The 21,380-nt window shown below is 39.6% G+C and overlaps 2 protein-coding genes across 14 annotated transcripts in view; one reads left to right on the plus strand and one right to left on the minus strand.

The window, feature by feature from the left end:
• MRPS25 (mitochondrial ribosomal protein S25) overlaps positions 1-21,380 on the plus strand; it is a 229,285-nt gene that overhangs the window by 72,605 nt on the left and 135,300 nt on the right. Inside the window, exon 5 of one of the 12 annotated variants that reach the window (XM_082413501.1) lies at positions 2,190-4,883. The exons of 6 other annotated variants lie outside the window; for them this stretch is intronic. In XM_082413501.1, coding sequence (XP_082269627.1) covers positions 2,190-2,407 — 218 coding nt within the window. In that variant the 3' untranslated portion in view covers positions 2,408-4,883. Of the gene's footprint in view, positions 1-2,189; positions 4,884-12,297; positions 12,369-15,011; positions 15,200-21,380 lie in introns of those variants that run through there. 5 more of the 12 variants (XM_082413512.1, XM_082413493.1, XM_082413509.1 and 2 more) reach the window with 5 other exon arrangements.
• NR2C2 (nuclear receptor subfamily 2 group C member 2) overlaps positions 1-21,380 on the minus strand; it is a 93,842-nt gene that overhangs the window by 55,361 nt on the left and 17,101 nt on the right. The gene's annotated exons all lie outside the window — the stretch shown is intronic.

Below are 21,380 nucleotides of genomic sequence, written 5' to 3' on the forward strand. Positions count from 1 at the left end.
ATACCCAGAGAAAACCGTAATTCAAAAAGACACATGCACCCGAATGTTCATTGCAGCACTATTTACAATAGCCAGGTCATGGAAGCAACCTAAATGCCCATCAACAGACGAATGGATAAAGAAGTTGTGGTACATATATACAATGGAATATTACTCAGCCATAAAAAGGAACGAAATTGAGTCATTTGTTGAGACGTGGATGGATCTGGATCTAGAGACTGTCATACAGAGTGAAGTAAGTCAGAAAGAGAAAAACAAATATCATATATTAATGCATGTATGTGGAACCTAGAAAAATGGTACAGATGAGCCAGTTTGCAGGGCAGAAGTTGAGACACAGATGTAGAGAATGGACATATGGACACCAAGGGGGGAAAACTGCGGTGAGGTGGGGATGGTGGGGTGCTGAATTGGGCGATTGGGATTGACATGTATACACTGATATGTATAAAATTGATGCCTAATAAGAACCTGCAGTATAAAAAAACAAACAAAACAACTAATACTAAACTTTCATTGGGTTATTTGTATGGAAATATGTTAATATAAATGTTTCAGACATTACATGAAATTCCTAAAAATCTTATATTTGTATTTGTATGGAAATATGTATGGAAATATGTTAATATAAATGTTTCAGACATTACATGAAATTTCTAAAAATCTTATATGTTCTGGTATAATGTTATAAGTAATAATCCTAGTTATTACCTTAAAATGTATATCTCAGAAATAACTAATTTTCTTGTCAACTGCATTATTATGAACTTTCATCAAATCTTTTACCGTGGTCATTTTTAAGTCTTTTGTCATTTACAGACAGTTCTGGGTGTACTCTGATGATTTTGCAAATATGTTCCTATAAAAGGGTTTCATCTTCAAGAAATTCATGGAAAAGACTCTGACAAGTACAGGTTTCTGGTAACTGACTGTACTGCTGAACTGAATGAATAAGCATTTTCAGAACTCTGATGAAAAACTGATGAACTCATAAAAGTGCTAACAAAAGATCAAGATGAAAAAAAACAATTAATTACATGGGACTGAGTGAACTGATGAGGATGAGTATAATTTTTGTGACTTTCTGTCTGAATTAAAAAAAAAAAAAAAAAAAAAGAAATCAAAGTGAGGACATTATTAACAATTCTACAGAAATATAAAACATTATAAGAATGATTAATTGTATGCCAACAAATTGGATAACCTAGACAAAATGAACAAACTCCTAGAAACAAAACATACCATGAGTAAATCATGAAGAAATAGAAAACATGAAGAGACCTATAACTACTAAGGAGACTGAATCAATAATTTAAAAAAAAATCTTCCCATAAAGAAAACCCCTGGACCCGAAGGCTTCACTGGTCATTTCTTCCAAACATTTAAAGAAGCATTCTCAAAGTATGCCAAAATACTGCAGAGTAAGGAACACTTCCAAACTCATTTGAGGCCAACATTACCCTGATACCAAAGCCAGGCAAACACACTACAAGAAAACTACAGACCAATATCCCTCATGAACTCTGATACAAGAATCCTCAGCAAAATCGTAGCAAACTTGTATCAGCAGCATATTAAAAAGACTATACTCCATGACCAAGTGGGACTTATTCCTGAAATGCAAGGGTGAATCAACACATAAAAATCTACCACTGTAATACACTGCATTAACAGAATGAAGGAAAAAAACCCCACAATATCATCTCAATAGAAGGAGAAAAGGCATTTGACAAAATTTATCACCCTTTCATGATAAAACACTCAAGGAATTAGGATAGGAGACTACCTCAACATAATAAAAGCCATGTGTGAAAAACCCACAGTAAACATCATAGTCAATGGTGAAAGACGGAAAGCTTTTCCTCTAAGATAAGGAACAAAAGCAAGGATGCCTGCTTTCACCACCTCTACTCAACATTGTACTAGAAGTTCTAGCCAGAGGAATTAGGCAAGCAGAAGAAAGAAAAGGCATCCAAATTGGAAAAGAAGTAAAAGGTAAAAGATTTGTACCTTAAAAACTACAAAACACTGCTAAGAGGAATTAAAGAATAAATGGAAACCTTTTTCATGTTCATGGGATTGGAAGACTTAATATTGCTAGGATGTCAGTATTTCCCAAAGTGATTTACAGGTTCAATGCAATTCCTATCAAAATTTCAATGATTTTTTTTTTTTTTTTTTTTTTGCAGAAATAGAAAAATCCATCCTGAACTTTGTATGGAATCTCAAGGGATCCCAAATAGACAAAACTACCTTGATAAAGAACAAAGCTGGAGGACTCACACTTCCTGATTTCAAGACGTGCTACAAAGCTATAGTCACAAAACTGTGGTACTGGCATAAAGACAGACATACAGACCAAAGGAAAAAAGATTCCAGAAATAAATCATTGCATATAAGGTTATGATTTTTTGACAAGGGAGCCAAGACCATTCAATGGGGAAAAGACATTCTTTTCAACAAACAGTACTAGGAAAACTGGGTATTCACATGCAAAAGAATGAGGCTGGACTCTTACCTCACACCATACACAAAAATTAACTCAAAATGGATCAAAGACCTAAGTCTAAGACCTAAAACTATAAAACTCTCAGAAAACATAGGAGAAAAGTATCACACACTGGATTTGGCAATTATTTCATGAATATGACACAAAAGGCACAGGCAACAAAAGAAAAAAAACACACAACTTGAACTTCATAAAAACTTAAAATTTGCGCATCGAAAGACAATATCAACAGAGTAAAAAGGCAACCTACAGAATGAGAGAAAACATCTGCAAATCATGTATCTGATAAGGCATTAATTTCCGGGTTATATAAAGAACTTCTAAAACTCAACAACATTAAAAAAAAACTCAACCTGACTAAAAAATGGGCAGAAGATTTGAATAGACATTTCTCCAAAGAAAATACACAAATGGCCAATAAGCACATGAAAGCCTGTTCAACATCACTAATCATTGGGGAAATAAAAATCAAAACTACGAGATACCATCTCATACCCATTAGGATGGCTACTATCAAAAAACAAACAAAAGCAAAAAACAAAACCAAAAAAACACACCCCAGAAAATAACAAGTGTTGGTGAGGATGCAGAGAAATTGGAACCCTTGTGCACTGCTGGTGGGAATATAAAATGGCACAGATGCTATGAAAAACAGGATTGTGGTTCCTTAAAAAATTAAACTAGAATTACCATATGATCCAGCAATTCCACTTCTGGGGATATATACAAAAGAGTTGAAAGCAGTGCCTCAAAGAAAGATTTGTACACACATTTACAGCGGCATTGTTCATAATACTCAAGGGGTGGAAGCAACCCAAGTGTCCATGTACAGATTAATGGATAAGCAAAATGTGGTATATGCAGTCAATGGAATATTATTCAGCTTTTTAAAATGAGGAAATTCTGGCACATGCTACAACACAGATGAACTTTGAGGACATTATGCTAAGTGAAATAAGCCAGTCACAAAAAGACGACTATTGTATGATTTCACTTATATGAAGTATTGAAAGTAGTCAAATTCATAGAGATAGAAAGTAGAGTGGTGATTCCTAGGTACTAGGAAAAGCGGGCAATGGGAATTAGTGTTTAACGGGTATAGAGTTTCAGTTTTACAAGATGAAAAGCTATGGAGATCTGGGCTTCCCTGGTGGCGCAGTGGTTGGGAAGCTGCCTGCTAATGCAGGGGACACAGGTTTGAGCCCTGGTCTGGAAAGATCCTACACGCTACGGAGCAACTAGGCCCGTGAGCCACAACTACTGAGCCTGCGCATCTGGAGCCTGTGCTCCGCAACAAGAGAGGCCGCGACAGTGAAGAGGCCTGCGCACTGCGATGAAGAGTGGCCCCCGCTTGCCGCAACTAGAGAAAGCCCTCGCACAGAAATGAAGACCCAACACAGCCAAAAATAAATATAAAAATAAATAAATAAATAAAAGATTACTATTAATAAAAAAAAAAGAGTTATGGAGATGGATAGTGGTTAAAGTTGCACAACATTATGAGTGTATTTAATACCACTGACCTGTATACTTAAAAAGTTAAAATGGTAAATTTTATATGTATTTTATTACAATTAAAAAATGGGAAAAAATTAACTTAAAATGGATCAAAGATTTAAATGTAAGAGCTAAAACTATAAAACTCTTAGAAGAAAATATAGGTATAACTCTTTGTGAACTTGGATTAGGTGATGGTTTACTAGATATGATATCAAAGCATAAGTAACAAAAGAAAAATTAGATGAAGTGGCCATCATCAAAATTAAAAAGTTTTGTGTTTCAAAGGACATCATTTAGAAAGTGGAAGGACACCCTACAAAATGGGAGAAAAATTTTGCAAATCATGTATCTGATACATGGACATGCACATATAGACTATACAGAACTATTATAAGTTAATATTTTAAAAAAACCGAAGAGGCAAAGGAATTGAATAGAAATTTCTCCCAAGAAGATATACAAATGACCAGTAGCATAGGAGATGCTCAACATCATTAGTTATTAAGGAAATTCAATTTAAGCCCACAATGAGATACCACTTCACACCCACTAGGATGGCTACAATCAAAAAGATGAGACTATAACAAGTGTTGGCAAGGATGGGGAAAAACTGGAACTCTAATACACTGCTGGAGGGAATACAGAATGGTACAGCATCTTTGGAAAACAGTGTGGTCAATTCTCAAAGGTTAAACAGAGTTGCCATATAAACCAACAATTCCACTCCTAGTTATATACTCAAGAGAAAGACAAACATATGTCTACAAAAATCTTGTGTAGAAATGTTCACATCAGCATTATTTGTAATAGCCCCAAAGTAAAAACAATCAAATACCTATAGACTGATGAATGAATAAAGAAAATGTGGTATGTCTATGCAATGGAATATTATTTGGCAATAAAAAGGAATGAAGTACCGATACATACTACAACATGGATGAAATCAGTCACAAAAGACCATACATTGTATGATTTCATTTATATAACATGCCCAGAATAGGCAATCCATAGGGATAGAAGGTAGATTAGTGGGTGCCAGGGATTGAAGGGATGGGGGAAAGGGGAGATAACTGCTAATAGATATGTAGTTTCTTTCTCTTTTTTTTGGCCGCACCGCGTGGCTTGTGGGATCTTAGTTCCTTGACCAGGGATCGAACCCAGGCCCTCACAGTGAAAGCCTGGAGTCCTAACCACTGGACAGCCAGGGAATTCCCTGGAGTTTCTTTCTGAAATGATGAAAATGTTCTAGAATTAGACAGTGGTAATGGCTGTACAACCTTGTGAAACTACTAAACTGTACACTTTAAAAGGGTGAATTTTACGGTAACTGAATTATATCTCAATTTTATAAAGCACAGCATGATTAATTATTGGGGTAGTTGAAAAAATTTTTTCTTTCATGAGCATTAATTTTACCAAAAAAAGTTCACCATGAAAGGACAACAGAATGCAATATTCTCATAGTGACTTTTAGTTTACAAAATGCTTTGTATATATTAGTTTTCTCTTGGTTAAGAGATAGGCAGAATAGGCACAAACCATTATAGAGAGGGTGTGATGAGGCTCAAATCTTGCAGAATATATCTCCCAGCATCCATGTACATATATTTCTTAGCTCTGTTTATTTGTAATTCAGAAGAAAAGGCTCGCCAGTCACTTTATCAGTGCATAGGCATTAAATCCTTCCTTAGTAATGAACATTTAGAATTCTGGTTGAGTCTATTATTACTCTGTAAGTTAATTCCACCCATTTCAGATATTTTGAATTCTTAACTGATAGAATAATATTCTGCCTTTCTGACTCACTTTATTTTTTAGAAGTTTTAAAGCAATCAACAATATTTGAGTACCCATAGGCTATGGAATCAGATAGACCTAGGCTCTGAAACACATACTGTCACCCTGAGAAAGTCACTTAAACCCTCTAAACTTCGGTTTCCTCAAATTCAACATAGACATATTGTTACTACTTTATGAGATTGATGAGAGGGTTAGTAAATAATATGTTAAGTATTAATTCTATTCAGCACATAGTTACTATTAATACTATCACAAACTTCTGAAAATTTTTTCTAAAGCCTGAGTTATAAACAGTGTATAAATATCTTTGTTACACATGATTAACTGTACTAGTGAGATGCTTCTTGAATGGAAAATTCTTATTTTCTTTTTATAAGAAAATATACCTCACATTATACACAAAAATTAGAAAACATAGGTGTTAATCTTCATGACCTTGCCTTAGACAATGAGTTCTTAGCTATTACACTTAAAGCAAAATAAAGAAACGAAAGATAAAATGAACTTTGTCAAAATTAAAAACTTTTGGGACTTCCCTGGTGGTCCAGTGGGTAAGACTCCGCACTCCCAATGCAGGGGGCCCGGGTTCCATCTCTGGTCGGGGAACTAGGTCCCACACGCATGCTGCAACTAAGATCCCACGTGCCGCAACTAAGACCCGGTGCAGCCAATATAAATAAATTAAAAAAAAAAAAAAAAAAAGAGGTCACTTTTAGGGAGCAGAGTGGGGGCAGTGATTGGGAGAGGATAGGAAATTCTATTCTGTTCTTAACCTGTGTGGTGGTTACATGGGAATGTTCCCTCTATGATAATTTATTGTTACACACTTATGAACTGTGAACATATGTATGTTACACAATAAAAACTTTATTTAAAAGAATAATAGTATTCAAAAAGTATTTCACAGGGACTCAGAGAAGCTTTCTAAGTCAGTAGGCCAAAGTGACCCTTGTCCACGCTTCACTGGAACCTGTTAAGCACTGACCCTGTGCCACCCTGGGGCTGCGCACTGGGTGGGCACAGCAAGCAGAAGTGGCCCTGCCTTCCAGCACCTGCGGCGGTGGGTGGACAGCTACAGGGGAGGAAGTGCGGGTTGGGTGCCAAGACTATTTGCCAGCTTTCAGACCCTGCCTGAGCTCCGGTTTAAACCCCCTGGACTCTGGTTCCCCCACGTTAAGGAATACGCTTGCAAATTTTATGATTCCTTTTATATGAGAATCCCAAAGACCTCCACAGATTTGCTGAGAGGGGGCAAGGGTCATGCTGGCGATGGGCTCAGTAATAAATTTATTTATTTTTAAAATATTTATTTATTTATTTAGGCTGCACCGGGTCTTAGTTAAGGCACGCAGACTTCTTAGTTGTGGCATGTGAACTCTCAGTTGCGGCATGCATGCGGGATCTAGTTCCTCAACCAGGGACGGAACCCGGGCCCCCTGCAGTGGGAGCGCGGAGTCTCACCCACTGGACCACCAGGGAAGTCCCTCAGTAATAAATTTAGATTGGGTGAACAGTCTTAAATATCCCTGGGATTCAAGGGAAGGATGCTTAACTCCAGAAGTGACAGGTAAATGGGAAAATACTTGGGATCCCCTACTCCTGTGGCCTTTAGAAAGAAGGTGTGTTCTACTGGCATCAGGGGCAGTTTAGATATGATCTGGCTTGAAGGCAAAGTGACGTCTTGATGGGATCTCCCAGAAATTCTTGCAGCTGTGTGAACTTCGAGCCTAATATTATGAACAGGCATCAAAGCAGGAAGTCTACTTTTTTTCCTGAAGCATTCTTTTGAATATCATTTAGCACAATGATAAAAAGTCAACAACATAAAAATATTAGATGCATTTCTGACCGGTAGAAGCATCTCCTTTCCATCCTTTCTTGCCTACCTTTTCAGTGCCTGAAGTAAGTCTTGGCCCTCTGCCTTAGCTTACTTTCTACCCCTTCAATCTGCTCCAGCTGCGAAGGACAAGCTCATTTAGTTCACAGTGAAGTGTAAATGCCCAGCAACACCCAGGTGTGTATTATACCTGGCCAGAGCACTTGCACTTTGACACGGAAACAGCTAGTCCAATGGACTCAATTAAACCATGAGCAAGCAGGGTGTGAAAGTACATTTGGATACAGGTTTTCCAGGGCATGTTGTCTGACTCACACTTAAAGGGTAAAATCGGCACTTCCATTTCACATCCTTTCTAAAGTTAACCATGCTTTACCAACACACAAACGTTTACTGTCTAAAGAGTTCACGAAAGCCCAGCTCCTGTAGTCAGCCGTCTGTGACCCCCCGGATTGGTGCACAAGTCCTGCTTTGGGCTCCCAGAGTGCCTGTATCTTAGCACTCTCCACAGGGCCCTCATAGTACCTGCTCAAGTCTACCTCAGAGGGCAGGAAGGAACAGTTCCTTTTACTCCTAAGGCCAGGCACATATCAGGCCCACAATGACTGGTTAGAGAATGAGTACTTTTTAACTTCAAGAATAAAGAAGTCTATTTTACAGTCCTAATGCTGGGACTCTGCCTAGACCTCATTTTGTTTTACTCCACTCTTATATCTATCTGCTAGTTAAACATCCTGCAGGTATGCACAACACCTGCCTTGGCAGTTTATCATATAAATAAACCAAGGCATATTGCCTCCACTGACACACAAGTATATGTGGCTGATGGGAAAGTACATACCTTTTTAACCTAGAGTGAGAACCTTCTCTATTTCACCATAACATGACATTGCCTTGGCAGCATTTTTGGGGAAATAATTTTTAGGAAAAATTTCTGTGTTAACATGCAGTCATTCGGAAAAGGATGAACATCTAGGTTGAACAGAATGCCCAAAGCATTCAGCTAATAAGCAAAAATTAAGTTTCTAAATCTATAATTTATTCTGATCCTGATTTTTGGCTGCAACATTCCCATGGGTTATTAATAGGGCAACAAAGTTCACACCCTGTGGGGGGAAAAAAAATAACAGATCCTGCAGACTCAACATGTTACCGATCTCAATCAGGAACTTCCACTTCTCCTTAACATTCCTAGTGAAATAATGAACAATGTAAACAACTGCCTAAGTAGGTAAAGGGCTTCAGGCAGGGGACACCTCCAGCCTGAACTGAAATGTACCACATCCTCCTTTTATTTTTATTTCAAAGGACCACCAAATAATAAGTGTGGTGAAGGGTCAATGGGCAAAGAGTTAACTGCTCTTTGTGCAGCAACTTGTACCACAGAGGGAGGAAGCCAGAGGAGGCTGCTGGTCTTGAAAGTGCTCGCCGCTCACCTCATACAAAGGACCAGAACCTTATACTGCCAGTGTCCACGTTCCTAAAGAATTACTCCTGTTGAGTGGCAAGGGCAGCTCTTCATTATACTAAAGCCAGTGGAAGAATCAAACCTCAATATTAATAAATCCACCTCATTTAAATCAGAATTGATTAACCAGTTTGAAAATTTTCAAGTTGATAGTATGTTTAAAAAGATAAAACTATAGCCCTAAATTTCTTGGCACAAAAACAAAGATCCAAAATCAATGACTACTACCCTCAATTATATAAAACAAAGAGGTATTTAAGAACAGGTTCACATACTCTGTTCAGAGGCAGGTTAACCTACTGAAAACAACAACAACAACCACAAACAAACAGCTCTTGCTCCACTTGGGTCTACCCAGCACACTCAAATACAAGCTCCCATGAAGAAATAATTTGCTAGGTGCTAAGCATAGCAATAGACACTAAATTGATTTCCTTCAAATACGTATTAGGCATCTAAATCCACTGCTTTTTACCACTTGCTATAAAAACAACTGCCTATGAAATATACTGCATTACAAGGAGACTTGCCTCCAGAAACAGAGAGAATGAGAAAAGGCTTCAAAATTGGTCTTATTTTTCTGCAGAACACTGCACTTACTTACCATGCCAATGGCTCTCTGCAGCTTTATTTACATTTTTTCTCAGCAACTTCCCCGGCCAAAGAGTCCAACCAAAACTGCCAGGGGTTGGTGGGGGAACTCATCGGCATGTGCTTTCAAACTGCCAGTGCAGATTCCATTCACCAAAACCAGACAGAGCTGTTTAAAGATGCCCTCTCTATGACCCTGCTCTGCTGAAGGTCAAGTACACTATCACTCCCTGTAACTAAGGAAGCAAAATTGACATGTTCCTGCTGTTTCACCAGCTGCTGAGGCAGTTTGTCTAATAATATGATTAATTGTTTCTAGGGAAGATGTAACTTTGCTTTACAAAGTTCTCCCTTCACCTAGATTGTTGCCTTTACTAAATGCTGGCCCCCACCCCAGACCACCTTTCCTGAACTGAGAGCTCAGGAGAATGTTACCTTGGAGTACAACCAACTCAAAACAGTTTTAAAACTATACGGAGTAAAGGGAAGATTTGGAGAACTCAGAAATACCATGTTCTGCATATAGCATTTTCAATTTCACAGTACATTAAGTCAATATTTTTAAAGACATGGGGTCTTTGCAAGTTCCTCCTTCACTGAAAGGGAAGGCAACATCATAACCATCTGCATTACATATAAAAACACCCATAAGAATAACAGCACTGGGCTCGTTTAACAAACATTTTACTACATCCACCCAACACGTAACAGGCATGTGAATACAGGTCAGAACTCTAGCCTCCAAAGCCTCCTATTCTGGTCAGAAGATGAGCACGTGTAGTCAGGGCAAATGAGAGACTGTGGAATGGCTTCAAATCTAAGCCTCCCCCTTTCCCCAAGGCCACAGAGGAAAGGGAGCTCCCGGGGGAGGTCACAGAGAGGTGGGGCTGGGAGATAAAGAGCACTTGCCTCCTGTTTGACATGGAGTGAATGCTGGTCAATCACCCTAAACCAAACAAAACAAATGAAAGCCTGGGGGAAGAGTAGGAAGAAATATATGGATATTTACTTTTATGTAGGATGGGAGGAGGGGATTGAAAGAGGAAGGAAATTAAAAAACAGTAAGTTCACAATGCCATAAATAACGAATTTCCACTCCACAAGTTTGTATGTGGAGTGGAAACTTAAAACAATCTAAGTTAAAAGAATATGCCATCCAGGGGCTTCCCTGGTGGCGCAGTGGTTGAGAATCTGCCTGCCAATGCGGGGGTACACGAGTTCGGGCCCTGGTCTGGGAAGATCCTACATGCCGCGGAGCCACTAGGCCCGTGAGCCACAGCTACTGAGCCTGCGCGTCTGGAGCCTGTGCTCCGCAACGGGAGAGGCCACGACGGTGAGAGGCCTGCGCACCGCGATGAAGAGTGGCCCCCGCTTGCCGCAACTGGAGAAAGCCCTAGCGCAGAAACGAAGACCCAACACAGCCATAAATAAATAAATTAAAAAAAAAGAATATGCCATCCATTTTTCAGATTCTAGCACAAACCTAGGCACCCCAACCGAAAGGGGAAAAATTAATCAAGAGTAAAAAAGATGATTATCCTTTTTTAAAGCAGTGACTAAAAGTCCTTCCATCTCAACAACTAAAGTTCTAAGAAACGTAACACTCTATTCACTAAGTACAGCCAGTAAATGACATGTTAAAGGAAAGATTAATCCAAGGAAGCAAAAAGCTCCAAGGCCCAACTGTTGAGGTCCTCTCATCAAAAAAATTTGTTCATGCCCTCTGGCCTGGTAATTCTACTTCCAGGAAACCACCTTACACAAACTATCCTAAATACAGAAATGGCTTTATCAGTGTGTAATCCTAAATTATTTTTCTAGGGAATATGGAATTTCCTCTCTCAGGGGTTCAGATAAGGCAGAGCCCATCTCCAACTGTAGAGGCAGAAAATGCCAGATACTTGCAGGTCTGGCCTCCCTTGGAGGAGGGCAGGGGGTCGATCAGATGCGGAGACTTTGCACTAACAGCAGGAGCCCCATGTCTGGCCTTGGCGGTGTGGTGTGCAGCCACAGCTTCAGACCAGCTTTTCAGTGAGATCTGGGTGCAGTTCCTAGATGCAAAGCTAGTCTTCCAGCTCTCTTGGTAACTCTGTCAAGTAAGTTATCTATCCATCCATCCATCCATCCTCACATATATTTTAAGTCAATGTTTTTTAAGAATCTCATTTCTCTTTAAATCAGCAACAGTTGCTTTCTGATGTTATTTGCTAGTAGATTCCTTGACTGGAAAAGCATGGATATATTTATCAGTGTTAATTTATAATAAAGAAAGGTCAGAAGCAACTTAAATGTCCTAAACTAGGAGATGGATTAGTAAATTATGCTATGCTCCCTTGATACAAAATTATGTAACTATGAAAAATGATGGTCACGTAGGCTATGCAGTAACCCGTGGAAAGGATGATGACATTTAGCCTGTGAAATTAACATTCTGTGTAAACAAAAGATACAAAGTTGTATGCACAGGATGATTATAACTGGATGACACGCATGTGAAAAAAAAGACCAAAAAAGAACATGTTTATTCATATAATAAAGAAATGTTGGGCTTCCCCGGTGGCGCAGTGGTTAAGAATCCGCCTGCCAATGCAGGGGACATGGGTTTGAGCCCTGGTCCGGGAAGATCCCACATGCCGCAGAGCAACTAAGCCCATGCTTCACAACTACTGAGCCTGCGCTCTACAGCCCACGAGCCACAACTACTGAGCCTGCACGCCTAGAGCCCGTGCACCACAACTACTGAGACCACATGTTGCAACTACTGAAGCCCACACGCCTAGAGCCTGTGCTCCACAACAAGAGAAGCCACCGCAATGAGAAGCCCGAGCAACACAACGAAGAGTAGCCCCCGCTCGCCGCAACTAGAGAAAAGCCCGCATGCAGCAACAAAGACCCAATGCAGCCAAAAATAAATAAAATTAATTAAAGAAGAAAAAGAACGTAGCAATATATACATAGGTGGTAAAGTCACAGACAAAAGGAAATGGCTCCATAAAATTCAGGACATGGCCACACACTGTTACTTCAGAATAGATTTCACTTGACCCTTCAAAGAGAAACTAAGACAAAACACTGGAGCTAATTCAAGCCCTCTCCCTCTGTTCCTGACTTTCCCCCTCTCCACAGCACCTTCCCCACCCAAAACCAATCCATGTGCGTATCTGAGAGCCATGGGCTTGAACCCCAAGAGATAACTTAATTAAAGTTAATCAAATTAATCAAATTAATCTACTTACTGAAAACTGAAGTTTATATCCCCAAAATGTGACATGCCAGATACATATCAAATAGAATTGGGAGGGTTTGGGTGCTTTTGTCAGTGATTGGTTACAAATGACACTCAAACTTATTCAAATGAAAGGGGAAATTTGTTGGAAGGACACTCACAGAACCCAGTCTCAGGATGTATGACTGTGCTATTTGGGAAGGGGAGAGCTGTGAGGCAGCTTCTCTATCTCTTTCTCAGGCCACCTGCTCACTCCCCTTTGCTTTTTTCTGAGAGTCTGAGAGTCACTCTCCGGCCTCTCTCTGAGGACCACCTTTCTCTGCTTCTACGTCCTGCAACAACTCGGGCTTACACATGGCATCATCTCAAGCCCTGACACTGCATGATCTTTTAACTCCAGGGTCTAATGTCACCTTTTACTGACCATATGCCAGTAGACACATTATTTAACCCTCTCCTGTGCCTTAGCTTCCTTAACTATGAAAAGTGTGAGAGCACCATTTCACAGGCATTATGTTAAGATTAAGCAAGATGACACAGAGCTTATGTGCAGTACCTGGCACACAGTAAGGGTTCAACAGGTATCATTGTTAGCAAAGTATGTTCTGTTGCAAGGTTATTTCTGTAATGTGATTTTGATTCTACAAAATTGTAAGCAGAGAAATGATGGCAGTATAACACTTGAAATCACACTGATTTACAAGTGACTGCTCCCAATTCCTTAATGCTTTGTATCACAGTGTAGAGCCACAGAATGCAAAGCACGTCGGCATCTAAGCTAACAGGAATTCAGTGTCACGCACGACGCCTATTCACACCAAGTTCATCCTCTTGTCTCATTCTGGCCATGTGTTCTGTCTTGGAAAAGCTCATTGCATGGTTCTCCCTAACCTTTATGCATTTATTCAGTAATTCACCATCTTTAACCCTTCCTTATATACTCTTCCATAAAGCTACTTTCACCTTGTTTTTAAGACAAAATCCTATACTCTAATATTTGATTTTTAGGAATTTAACATGTTTTTTTAATTATACTAGCATTTTTATTAGGATTATTATTACTTTTGTTAGTGCTCTAGGCCACCCTGAACGCTATTTTTCCATAAGCTCTGTTATTTTTTTTTTTAATTTATTTATTTTATTTATTTTTATTTTTGGCTGTGCTGTGTCTTTGTTGCTGTGCACAGGCTTTCTCTAGTTGCGACGAGCAGGGGCTACTCTTCATTGCGGTGCACGGGTTTCTCATTGCAGTGGCTTCTCTTGTTGTGGAGCACGGGCTCTAGGCGTGTGGGCTCAGTAGTTGTGGCTCGTGGACTCTAAAGCACAGGCTCAGTAGTCGTGGAGCACGGGCTTAGTTGCTCCGTGGCATGTGGGATCTTCCCAGACCAGGGCTTGAACCCATGTCCCCTGCATTGGCAGGCAGATTCTTAACCACTGCGCCACCAGGGAAGCCCAGCTCTGTTATTTTTAGTGTGTAGAACACAAGGTTTTCCAGAAACGCATATTTCGCATAAAAACAAAAATGCTTGTTTTCCAATTCCTAAGAGTAGGAATCTTATCAGCTCAATCAGTCCATCAGGGATACAGGTTGGCTGAATCAGCTGTAGACCAAGGAGACCACGGGTAATGTGCTATGGACGTGGCCACGCAGGTAAATTCCACAGCAGGGACTATGGGTAGCAATGGTTTAAAACCAGGGACTACCTCAAACTGCCCACCTTCAATGAAGAGTATGGTCTGTCAGGTCAGGGTCTGAGTGCAGCAGTGTGCACAATCAGCAGGCTCCTAGTTCAACCCTCAAAGACAGGCCAATCTCCTGCTCAAACTCTCCAATGGCTCCCCAACGTACATAGAATAAAATACAAATTCCTGACCATAGCCTATATAATCCAAGAAGACCTGGCACTACCTACCCCCCTGACCTCATCTCCCACCATGTTCTCCCTCGCCCCCTGCACTTCTGCCACACAGGTGTCTTCATGGTTCCTCTACTGTGCCAAGCACGCTCCCCTCTCCCCTACCTGGAATGTTACCCCACGCCCTGATACTCATATCTGAATCACTCTCTTACTTCATTCAGGTCTTCATTTAAATGTCACCTTCTGGGACTTCCCTGGTGGTCCAGTGGTAAAGAATCCGCCTTACAATGCAGGGGACGTGGGTTCGATCCCTGGTCAGGGAACTAAGATTCCACGTGCCACGGGGCAACTAAACCCACGTGCCACAACTACTGAGCTCGTGCACCTCAACTAGAGAGCCTGCGTGCTGCAAACTACAGAGCGCATGCACTCTGGAACCTGTGCACCACAACTACAGAGCCCACACGCCCTGGAGCCTGCGCGCCACAACTAGAGAAGAGAAAACCTGCATGCCACAACTAGAGAGAAGCCCGTGTGCCTCAACAAAATATCCTGCATGCCTCAACGAAGATCCCACGTGCCACAAATAAGAGCCGACACAGCCAAAAATAAATAAATTTTTAAAAATGATAATTTTTTAAAAAAATTTATGTCACCTTCTAAGAAAAGTCTTCCCTGAATGTGCTTAGATAGTACTCTTATCACTTTCTATCTCTTCACTTTTCTTTACAGCACTTATTGCTCTCTTGACATTTTTCGTTTGTTTAGACATTGGTTGTTTCCCAATAGGATAGAAGCTTCATGAGAGCAGAGTATCTTAAACACTAGAACAATGCCCAGCACACCGCACACAGTAAGCCCTCCTTAAATACTCGTTGAATGGATAAATGCATACTTATGAAGTACCTTGAAGTCTATCAGTGAACAACTTTAATTTGCTTTACTAGTAATACTTTCCCTTACTTCCAGTTAAATATAGCAAATACATGCATTTATTATCTCTATTCCTTTAACAAATTACATTTAAGCATGAGTAAAGGATTAAGAAAATGTACAGATCCACAAGGACAAAAAGAATAGTCAAGGAGAGGACAGTGGATCACAAATACTAACAAACTCTAGGAACAGGGAAAGTAGCTGGTGGAGTGGAAACTGACTCAGCAGAATGAACAAAGCTGAACTCCAAATGACTACGGAGGGGAATACTAATGAGAAACAAGCTAATTCCCACCCTAGAACCCTGGAAGGGCTCAGTACTAGATCCCTCAGTTCCACAGAAAGCTGGGTTTAGAAATAGGCTGAGAACCAGGGGCTGGCTGAATACCTGTGGTGCAGCCATGTGACTCATCACATGACCACCACTTCCTCATTCCCCTGCAGGGAAAGTGCAGCGTACCAGGCCCCAGACCAGAGACATCAAAACATCTTCCCAGCGAGGAGGGAGCCACCCTTCTCCACTTTGCAAAGAGTAGATTAAATATTGAACCTCAAACCCTCACTTTGTGCCATAACTTTAAAATCAACAACAATAAAAATGCTGGAGAGAAGGCATAAATCACCCCCACCCCCGAAGAATTCTTGCCTCCAAAAACTGAATGGCCCCAGAAAAGAAACCTATGGATAGTGACACCTGGGGCACCCTCCAAACAAAATGTGTGGGTGCCTATCTAATCACCACAAAGTAAAATCAAACCAAAAGTTGACAAGCCTTACTCTTGTACAAAAAAACATTGGTTTGTTTTTGTTTTCAGTTTTAAGTGCTTCATTTTAAAATGTGAACCAACAATAAGGATCATTAGCCACTTGAGAAAAGCTTCCTTATGAAATAAAGGAACTAAAAGAAACAAAAAGGAACTTGGATAAAACAGCACCTATGGAAGCAGCAAAAGAAAACTAAAAACAGCAAAAAACTGCAATTATCACCCTCACAAAAAGAGGACAAACTACTGCATACATGAGACAACAAAAAGTTGCCACACGGTTTGATCTGGTTCTCCCACCGCTCCACGTCGGGTTGCAAGGCCTGGGCGGAAGAGGGCAGAAAGGGACAGCACAGGGGGCCCAGTTTCTCGGGGATCTGGAGCGGCCCAGGCTCCACCCAAAGGAAGGGCAGCTCTCCCCAAGGGGCGGGGATGGAGGTACCCAAGAGATGGGCAAGGTTATCAGCGAAACCTGCTCCTGCAAAAGTGGAAACAAAGCCAAAAAGGGAAACGAGAACAGGGGAGCAAAGGGAAAACAGGCCGAAGTGGCTCAAGAACCAAGAAACTAAAGAAGGTTTACTTGCAGAAAACAGAGAACTGAAAGGGGGAGAGTCCAGCCTCTGATGAAGCAGGAGAGAAAGAAGCCAAGCCTGATGAATATCACACACCAAGTCTTATCAGTGGTCCCTGTCTCACTTCTTGTACAAGGTGGAGGAATACCGTTATCAACTATTTCGTAAACACAAGGTTTTTTTAAAGTGTATCTAGAAACATTACTAAGAAGGAGGAAATCCCACCACATCCAATTTTTCAAGACTAAATTTTCTTTTTTTTTGAGAGGTGAATCATTTGCTGTTGCTTATTTTTCGATACAACCAGAAAATAGTGGGGTATTGAGTGCAGGAGGCTTTGACTGTCTTGGATGTTCAGCTTAACATGCCATGGATGGGGGTACTTTTCATTTCCTATTATATAAATCATACTAAATGACAACTTGGAGTCCTAGTCGTGCATTTAATACGCCTTGAACATTTAAAATTACTTCTGTTCTCATGTTGTTTTCAGTAAAATTGTTTCCTAAAGAAAACCACCCCTTGATCTTGGCCCTGCCTGTTAGAACTGCCTGCTCTCTGTAACATCTTTCATCATGCTAGTCCATTTTCCTAGTAACTTTGTTAATGTGCTGTGAAAGACTGAAAATTGGAGTATGTATATGATATTAAAAATTGTGAATTAGTGGGACTTACAATGTAACAGTTTATCAACACTTGAAGATACTGGTACTTGATATCCTCTTACAGAAAAATTTGCTGCCAAATTTTAAGCTGGAATAACTTTAGGAAAGACAACTACATGTTTTTTTAGATGTTTGGTACATATGTTACAAATTGTATACAAACTGAAATGTCTGTGTACTGATGCTCAAAACAACCAATAAAATTTCAATTGAGAAAGGAAAATAAAAGAAAAAGTTGCTATAAAAGAAAAACAGAAAAAAGTTCCTAAAATGAAAAATAAGATAGCAAAGAAGAAAACAATGTTGAAGAAACAACAGCAGCAGCAGGAGCTGGGCAGTGACTATTTGCCACACTGTTACTATGTGACATGCTTTAGACACACTAACTGAATTCTCACAATAATCCTCTACAATAAGTATAATCATTAACCCCATTTGATAGTTGGGGACACTGGCACAGCAAGGTTAAATAATACGCTCAAGCAACTGGTAAGACCTGAAGACAGATCTAAGTTGGAAATCTCCCTGAAAGTAGAAGCAGCAGAAAGAGCTAGAAACAGAAGAGAAAAAATGAAGAAATGATTAGTTCAAGAGCTCCAGTATCCAATTAATTAGGAGTTCTGGAAAGAGACTGGAAAAATACTGAGGGAAGATATTATCGGAGAACTACTGTAAAACAATTTCGTAGAACAGGAGGTTATGAGTTTCTACATTGAAAGGACCCTCTGAGTGCCCAGTATAACGTATAAAAGAAAAACCACACTAAGAGGCATTACTATGAAATTTCAGAACAACAGGGATGAAGAAAAGATCTTAACAATGGAGGTAGGGGACAGAAAAGGCAGGAGAGAAAGAGGGAGAGAGACACCTAAGAGAATCAAGAATGTAAATGGCCTTCTCAAAGCTGGAAGGCAATAAAATGATGCCTTGAAATTCTGAGGTAAAATTATTATTTTCAACTTAGATTTCTATCCCCAAACTATCACTCAAGCATGTGGGTGTAAATAAAGACATGTTTAGATATGCAAGATCTAAAAACAATTCATCTCTGATGCACTCTTTCTTAGAAAGTGTTTGGAGCATGTTATTTACATTTTTTTTAAAAAAGGAAAAAAACATGAATTCAAGGGGCTTCCCTGGTGGCGCAGTGGTTGGGAGTCTGCCTGCTAATGCAGGGGACGCGGGTTCGAGCCCTGGTCTGGGAAGATCCCACGTGCCGCGGAGCAACTAGGCCCGTGAGCCACAACTACTGAGCCTGCGCATCTGGAGCCTGTGCTCCGCAACAAGAGAGGCCACGATGGTGAGAGGCCTGCGCACCGCGATGAAGAGTGGCCCCCGCTTGCCGCAACTAGAGAAAGCCCTAGCACAGAAACGAAGACCCAACATAGCAATCAATCAATCAATCAATAAACCTTTAAAAAAAAAAACAAAAAAAAAACATGAATTCAAGGAAAGAATCCCAAACAAAAGACAAATAAAGGATGACAGCTGTGCAGCAGGCTTAAAAAGCAATCAGTAGGGACTGGAGCAGGAGGTCAGAGGACTTTAGGAGGAATGTTTTCACAGGAAAATAAAGGAAACTGAAAATTCCTCTGATGTATTTGTATGAAGAATAGTATTCAGAGGGTTCTGCAACTATATTGGAGATACTAGGAAGTATATGTGATAATGTCATACTTAGGTAACAGAACATTAATTTATGCAAAGAGGATACACTTTTATTGGGAGAATGAAGGGAAGATGTAGGTGTGTGAGGCACTGAATGAAAACTAAAGTTTATTTATATACTAAGTCAAAAAATGTCTAATACCAGAAATGAAAGCAGAAACTTATTACTGATTTTGCAGAAATAAAGAGGACTTTAAGAGAGTACTATGAACAACTGTACACCAACAAACTGGATAACCGAGATGAAAAGGACAAATTCCTAGAAACATACAACCTGCCAAGACTGAATCATGAAGAAATAGAAAATCTGAGTAGACCTATAACTAGTAAGAAGATTGAATCAGTAATGAAGCCTCCCCACCCCTCAAAAAGCCCTGGACCAGCCCTAGTGAATTCTACCAAACATTTAAAGTAGAATTAACACCATCCATCTCAAACTCTTCCAAAAAACTGAAGAAGAGGGAACGCTCCCAAACTCATTCTATGAAGCCAGCATTGCCCTGATACCAGTCAGGCAAAGACACTGCAAGAAAAGAATACTGCAGATCAATATCCCTTATGAATACCAATGCAAAATTCCTCAACAAAATACGAGCAAACTGTTATCAGCAGCATATTAAAAAGATTATACACATGACCAAGTGGGGTTTATTCCTGACAAAATTCAACACCCTTTCATGATAAAAACATCCAACGAACTAGGAACAGAAGGAAACTATCTCAACATAATAAAGGTCATATGTGAAAAACCCACAGCTAACATCACATTTTGTGATGAAAGACTGAAAAATTTTCCTTTAAGATCAGGAAGCCAAGGATGACTGCTTTCACCTCTTCTACTCAATATACTAGAAGTTCCAACCAGAATGATTAGGCCAGAAAACTAAGTACAAGGCATCCAAATTGGGAAAGAAGAAGTAAAAGTATCTTTATTCACAGATGACATGATCTTCCACGTAGGAAAACCTAAAGATGTCTCACACACACACACACACACACACACACACACACACACGTTAGAATAAACAAATTCAGTGAAGTTGCAGGATACAGAATCAACACAAAAATCAGTTGCATTTCTACACCGTTAACAATGATGCTCAAAAAAAATTAAGTAAACAATTCCATTTACAATAGCATCAAAAAGAGTAAAATACTGCCGGGGTAGAGGGGAGGAGGGAATGGGTGTTCGTGTTTAAAAGGTACAGTGTTTCAGTTTGGGGAGATGAAAAGTTCTGAAGATGGGTAGTGGTGATGGTTACAGAATAATGTAGTTAATGCCACAGAACTATATGCTTAAAAATGGTTATAATAGTAAATTTTACATTTTACCACAACTAAAACTAAAAAAACACCTCTCTCCCAAAAAAGGGCAATGTCTAACACTGATTAAAAAAAAAAAAACTGGAAGAAAAAATGTTTTTAATAAAATAAAAAATGAACTTACTGTGTAGTGTAAAAGTCTAGGCTCTGAAGTCACTCAGATATGGCAAAGTAATCTCTCTACCTCTCAGTTTCCCCCACTTAAAGTGGGGAAAATAATAATACTTTCCTGATAGTGTTAACAGAAGTATTAAATGAGGTGATGAGCTGAGCATAACACCTGGCACACTGTATTATGTAGCTACAGATACATGTGAGAAATAAATACCTTACAAAACTGGAATCAAACTGTATATACTGCATATGTAATCATGCTTTATTGTTTTAGAAAGTATATAATTCTAATTAAAAAGTAGAAGTCACAAATCCCTCTAGTTTTTTTTTTTTTTCCATTTCTTTTTGTTCTTTTATTTTGGAAAATACCTCCTAATTTTGGTAGTGGCATCTGGTTGCTGTTGTGTATTGTCTTTAAAAAACTCTTTTATTGAGCTATAATTCACCTACCATACATTCTACCCATTTGAAGTGTTTAATTCAATGGTTTTTAGTATATACACACATATGTGCAACTATCACCACAGTAAATTTTAGAAAAATCTCAT

Source organism: Balaenoptera physalus (assembly GCF_965194825.1).
Source record: "Balaenoptera physalus genome assembly, chromosome: 11".
Lineage (NCBI taxonomy): Eukaryota > Metazoa > Chordata > Mammalia > Artiodactyla > Balaenopteridae > Balaenoptera > Balaenoptera physalus.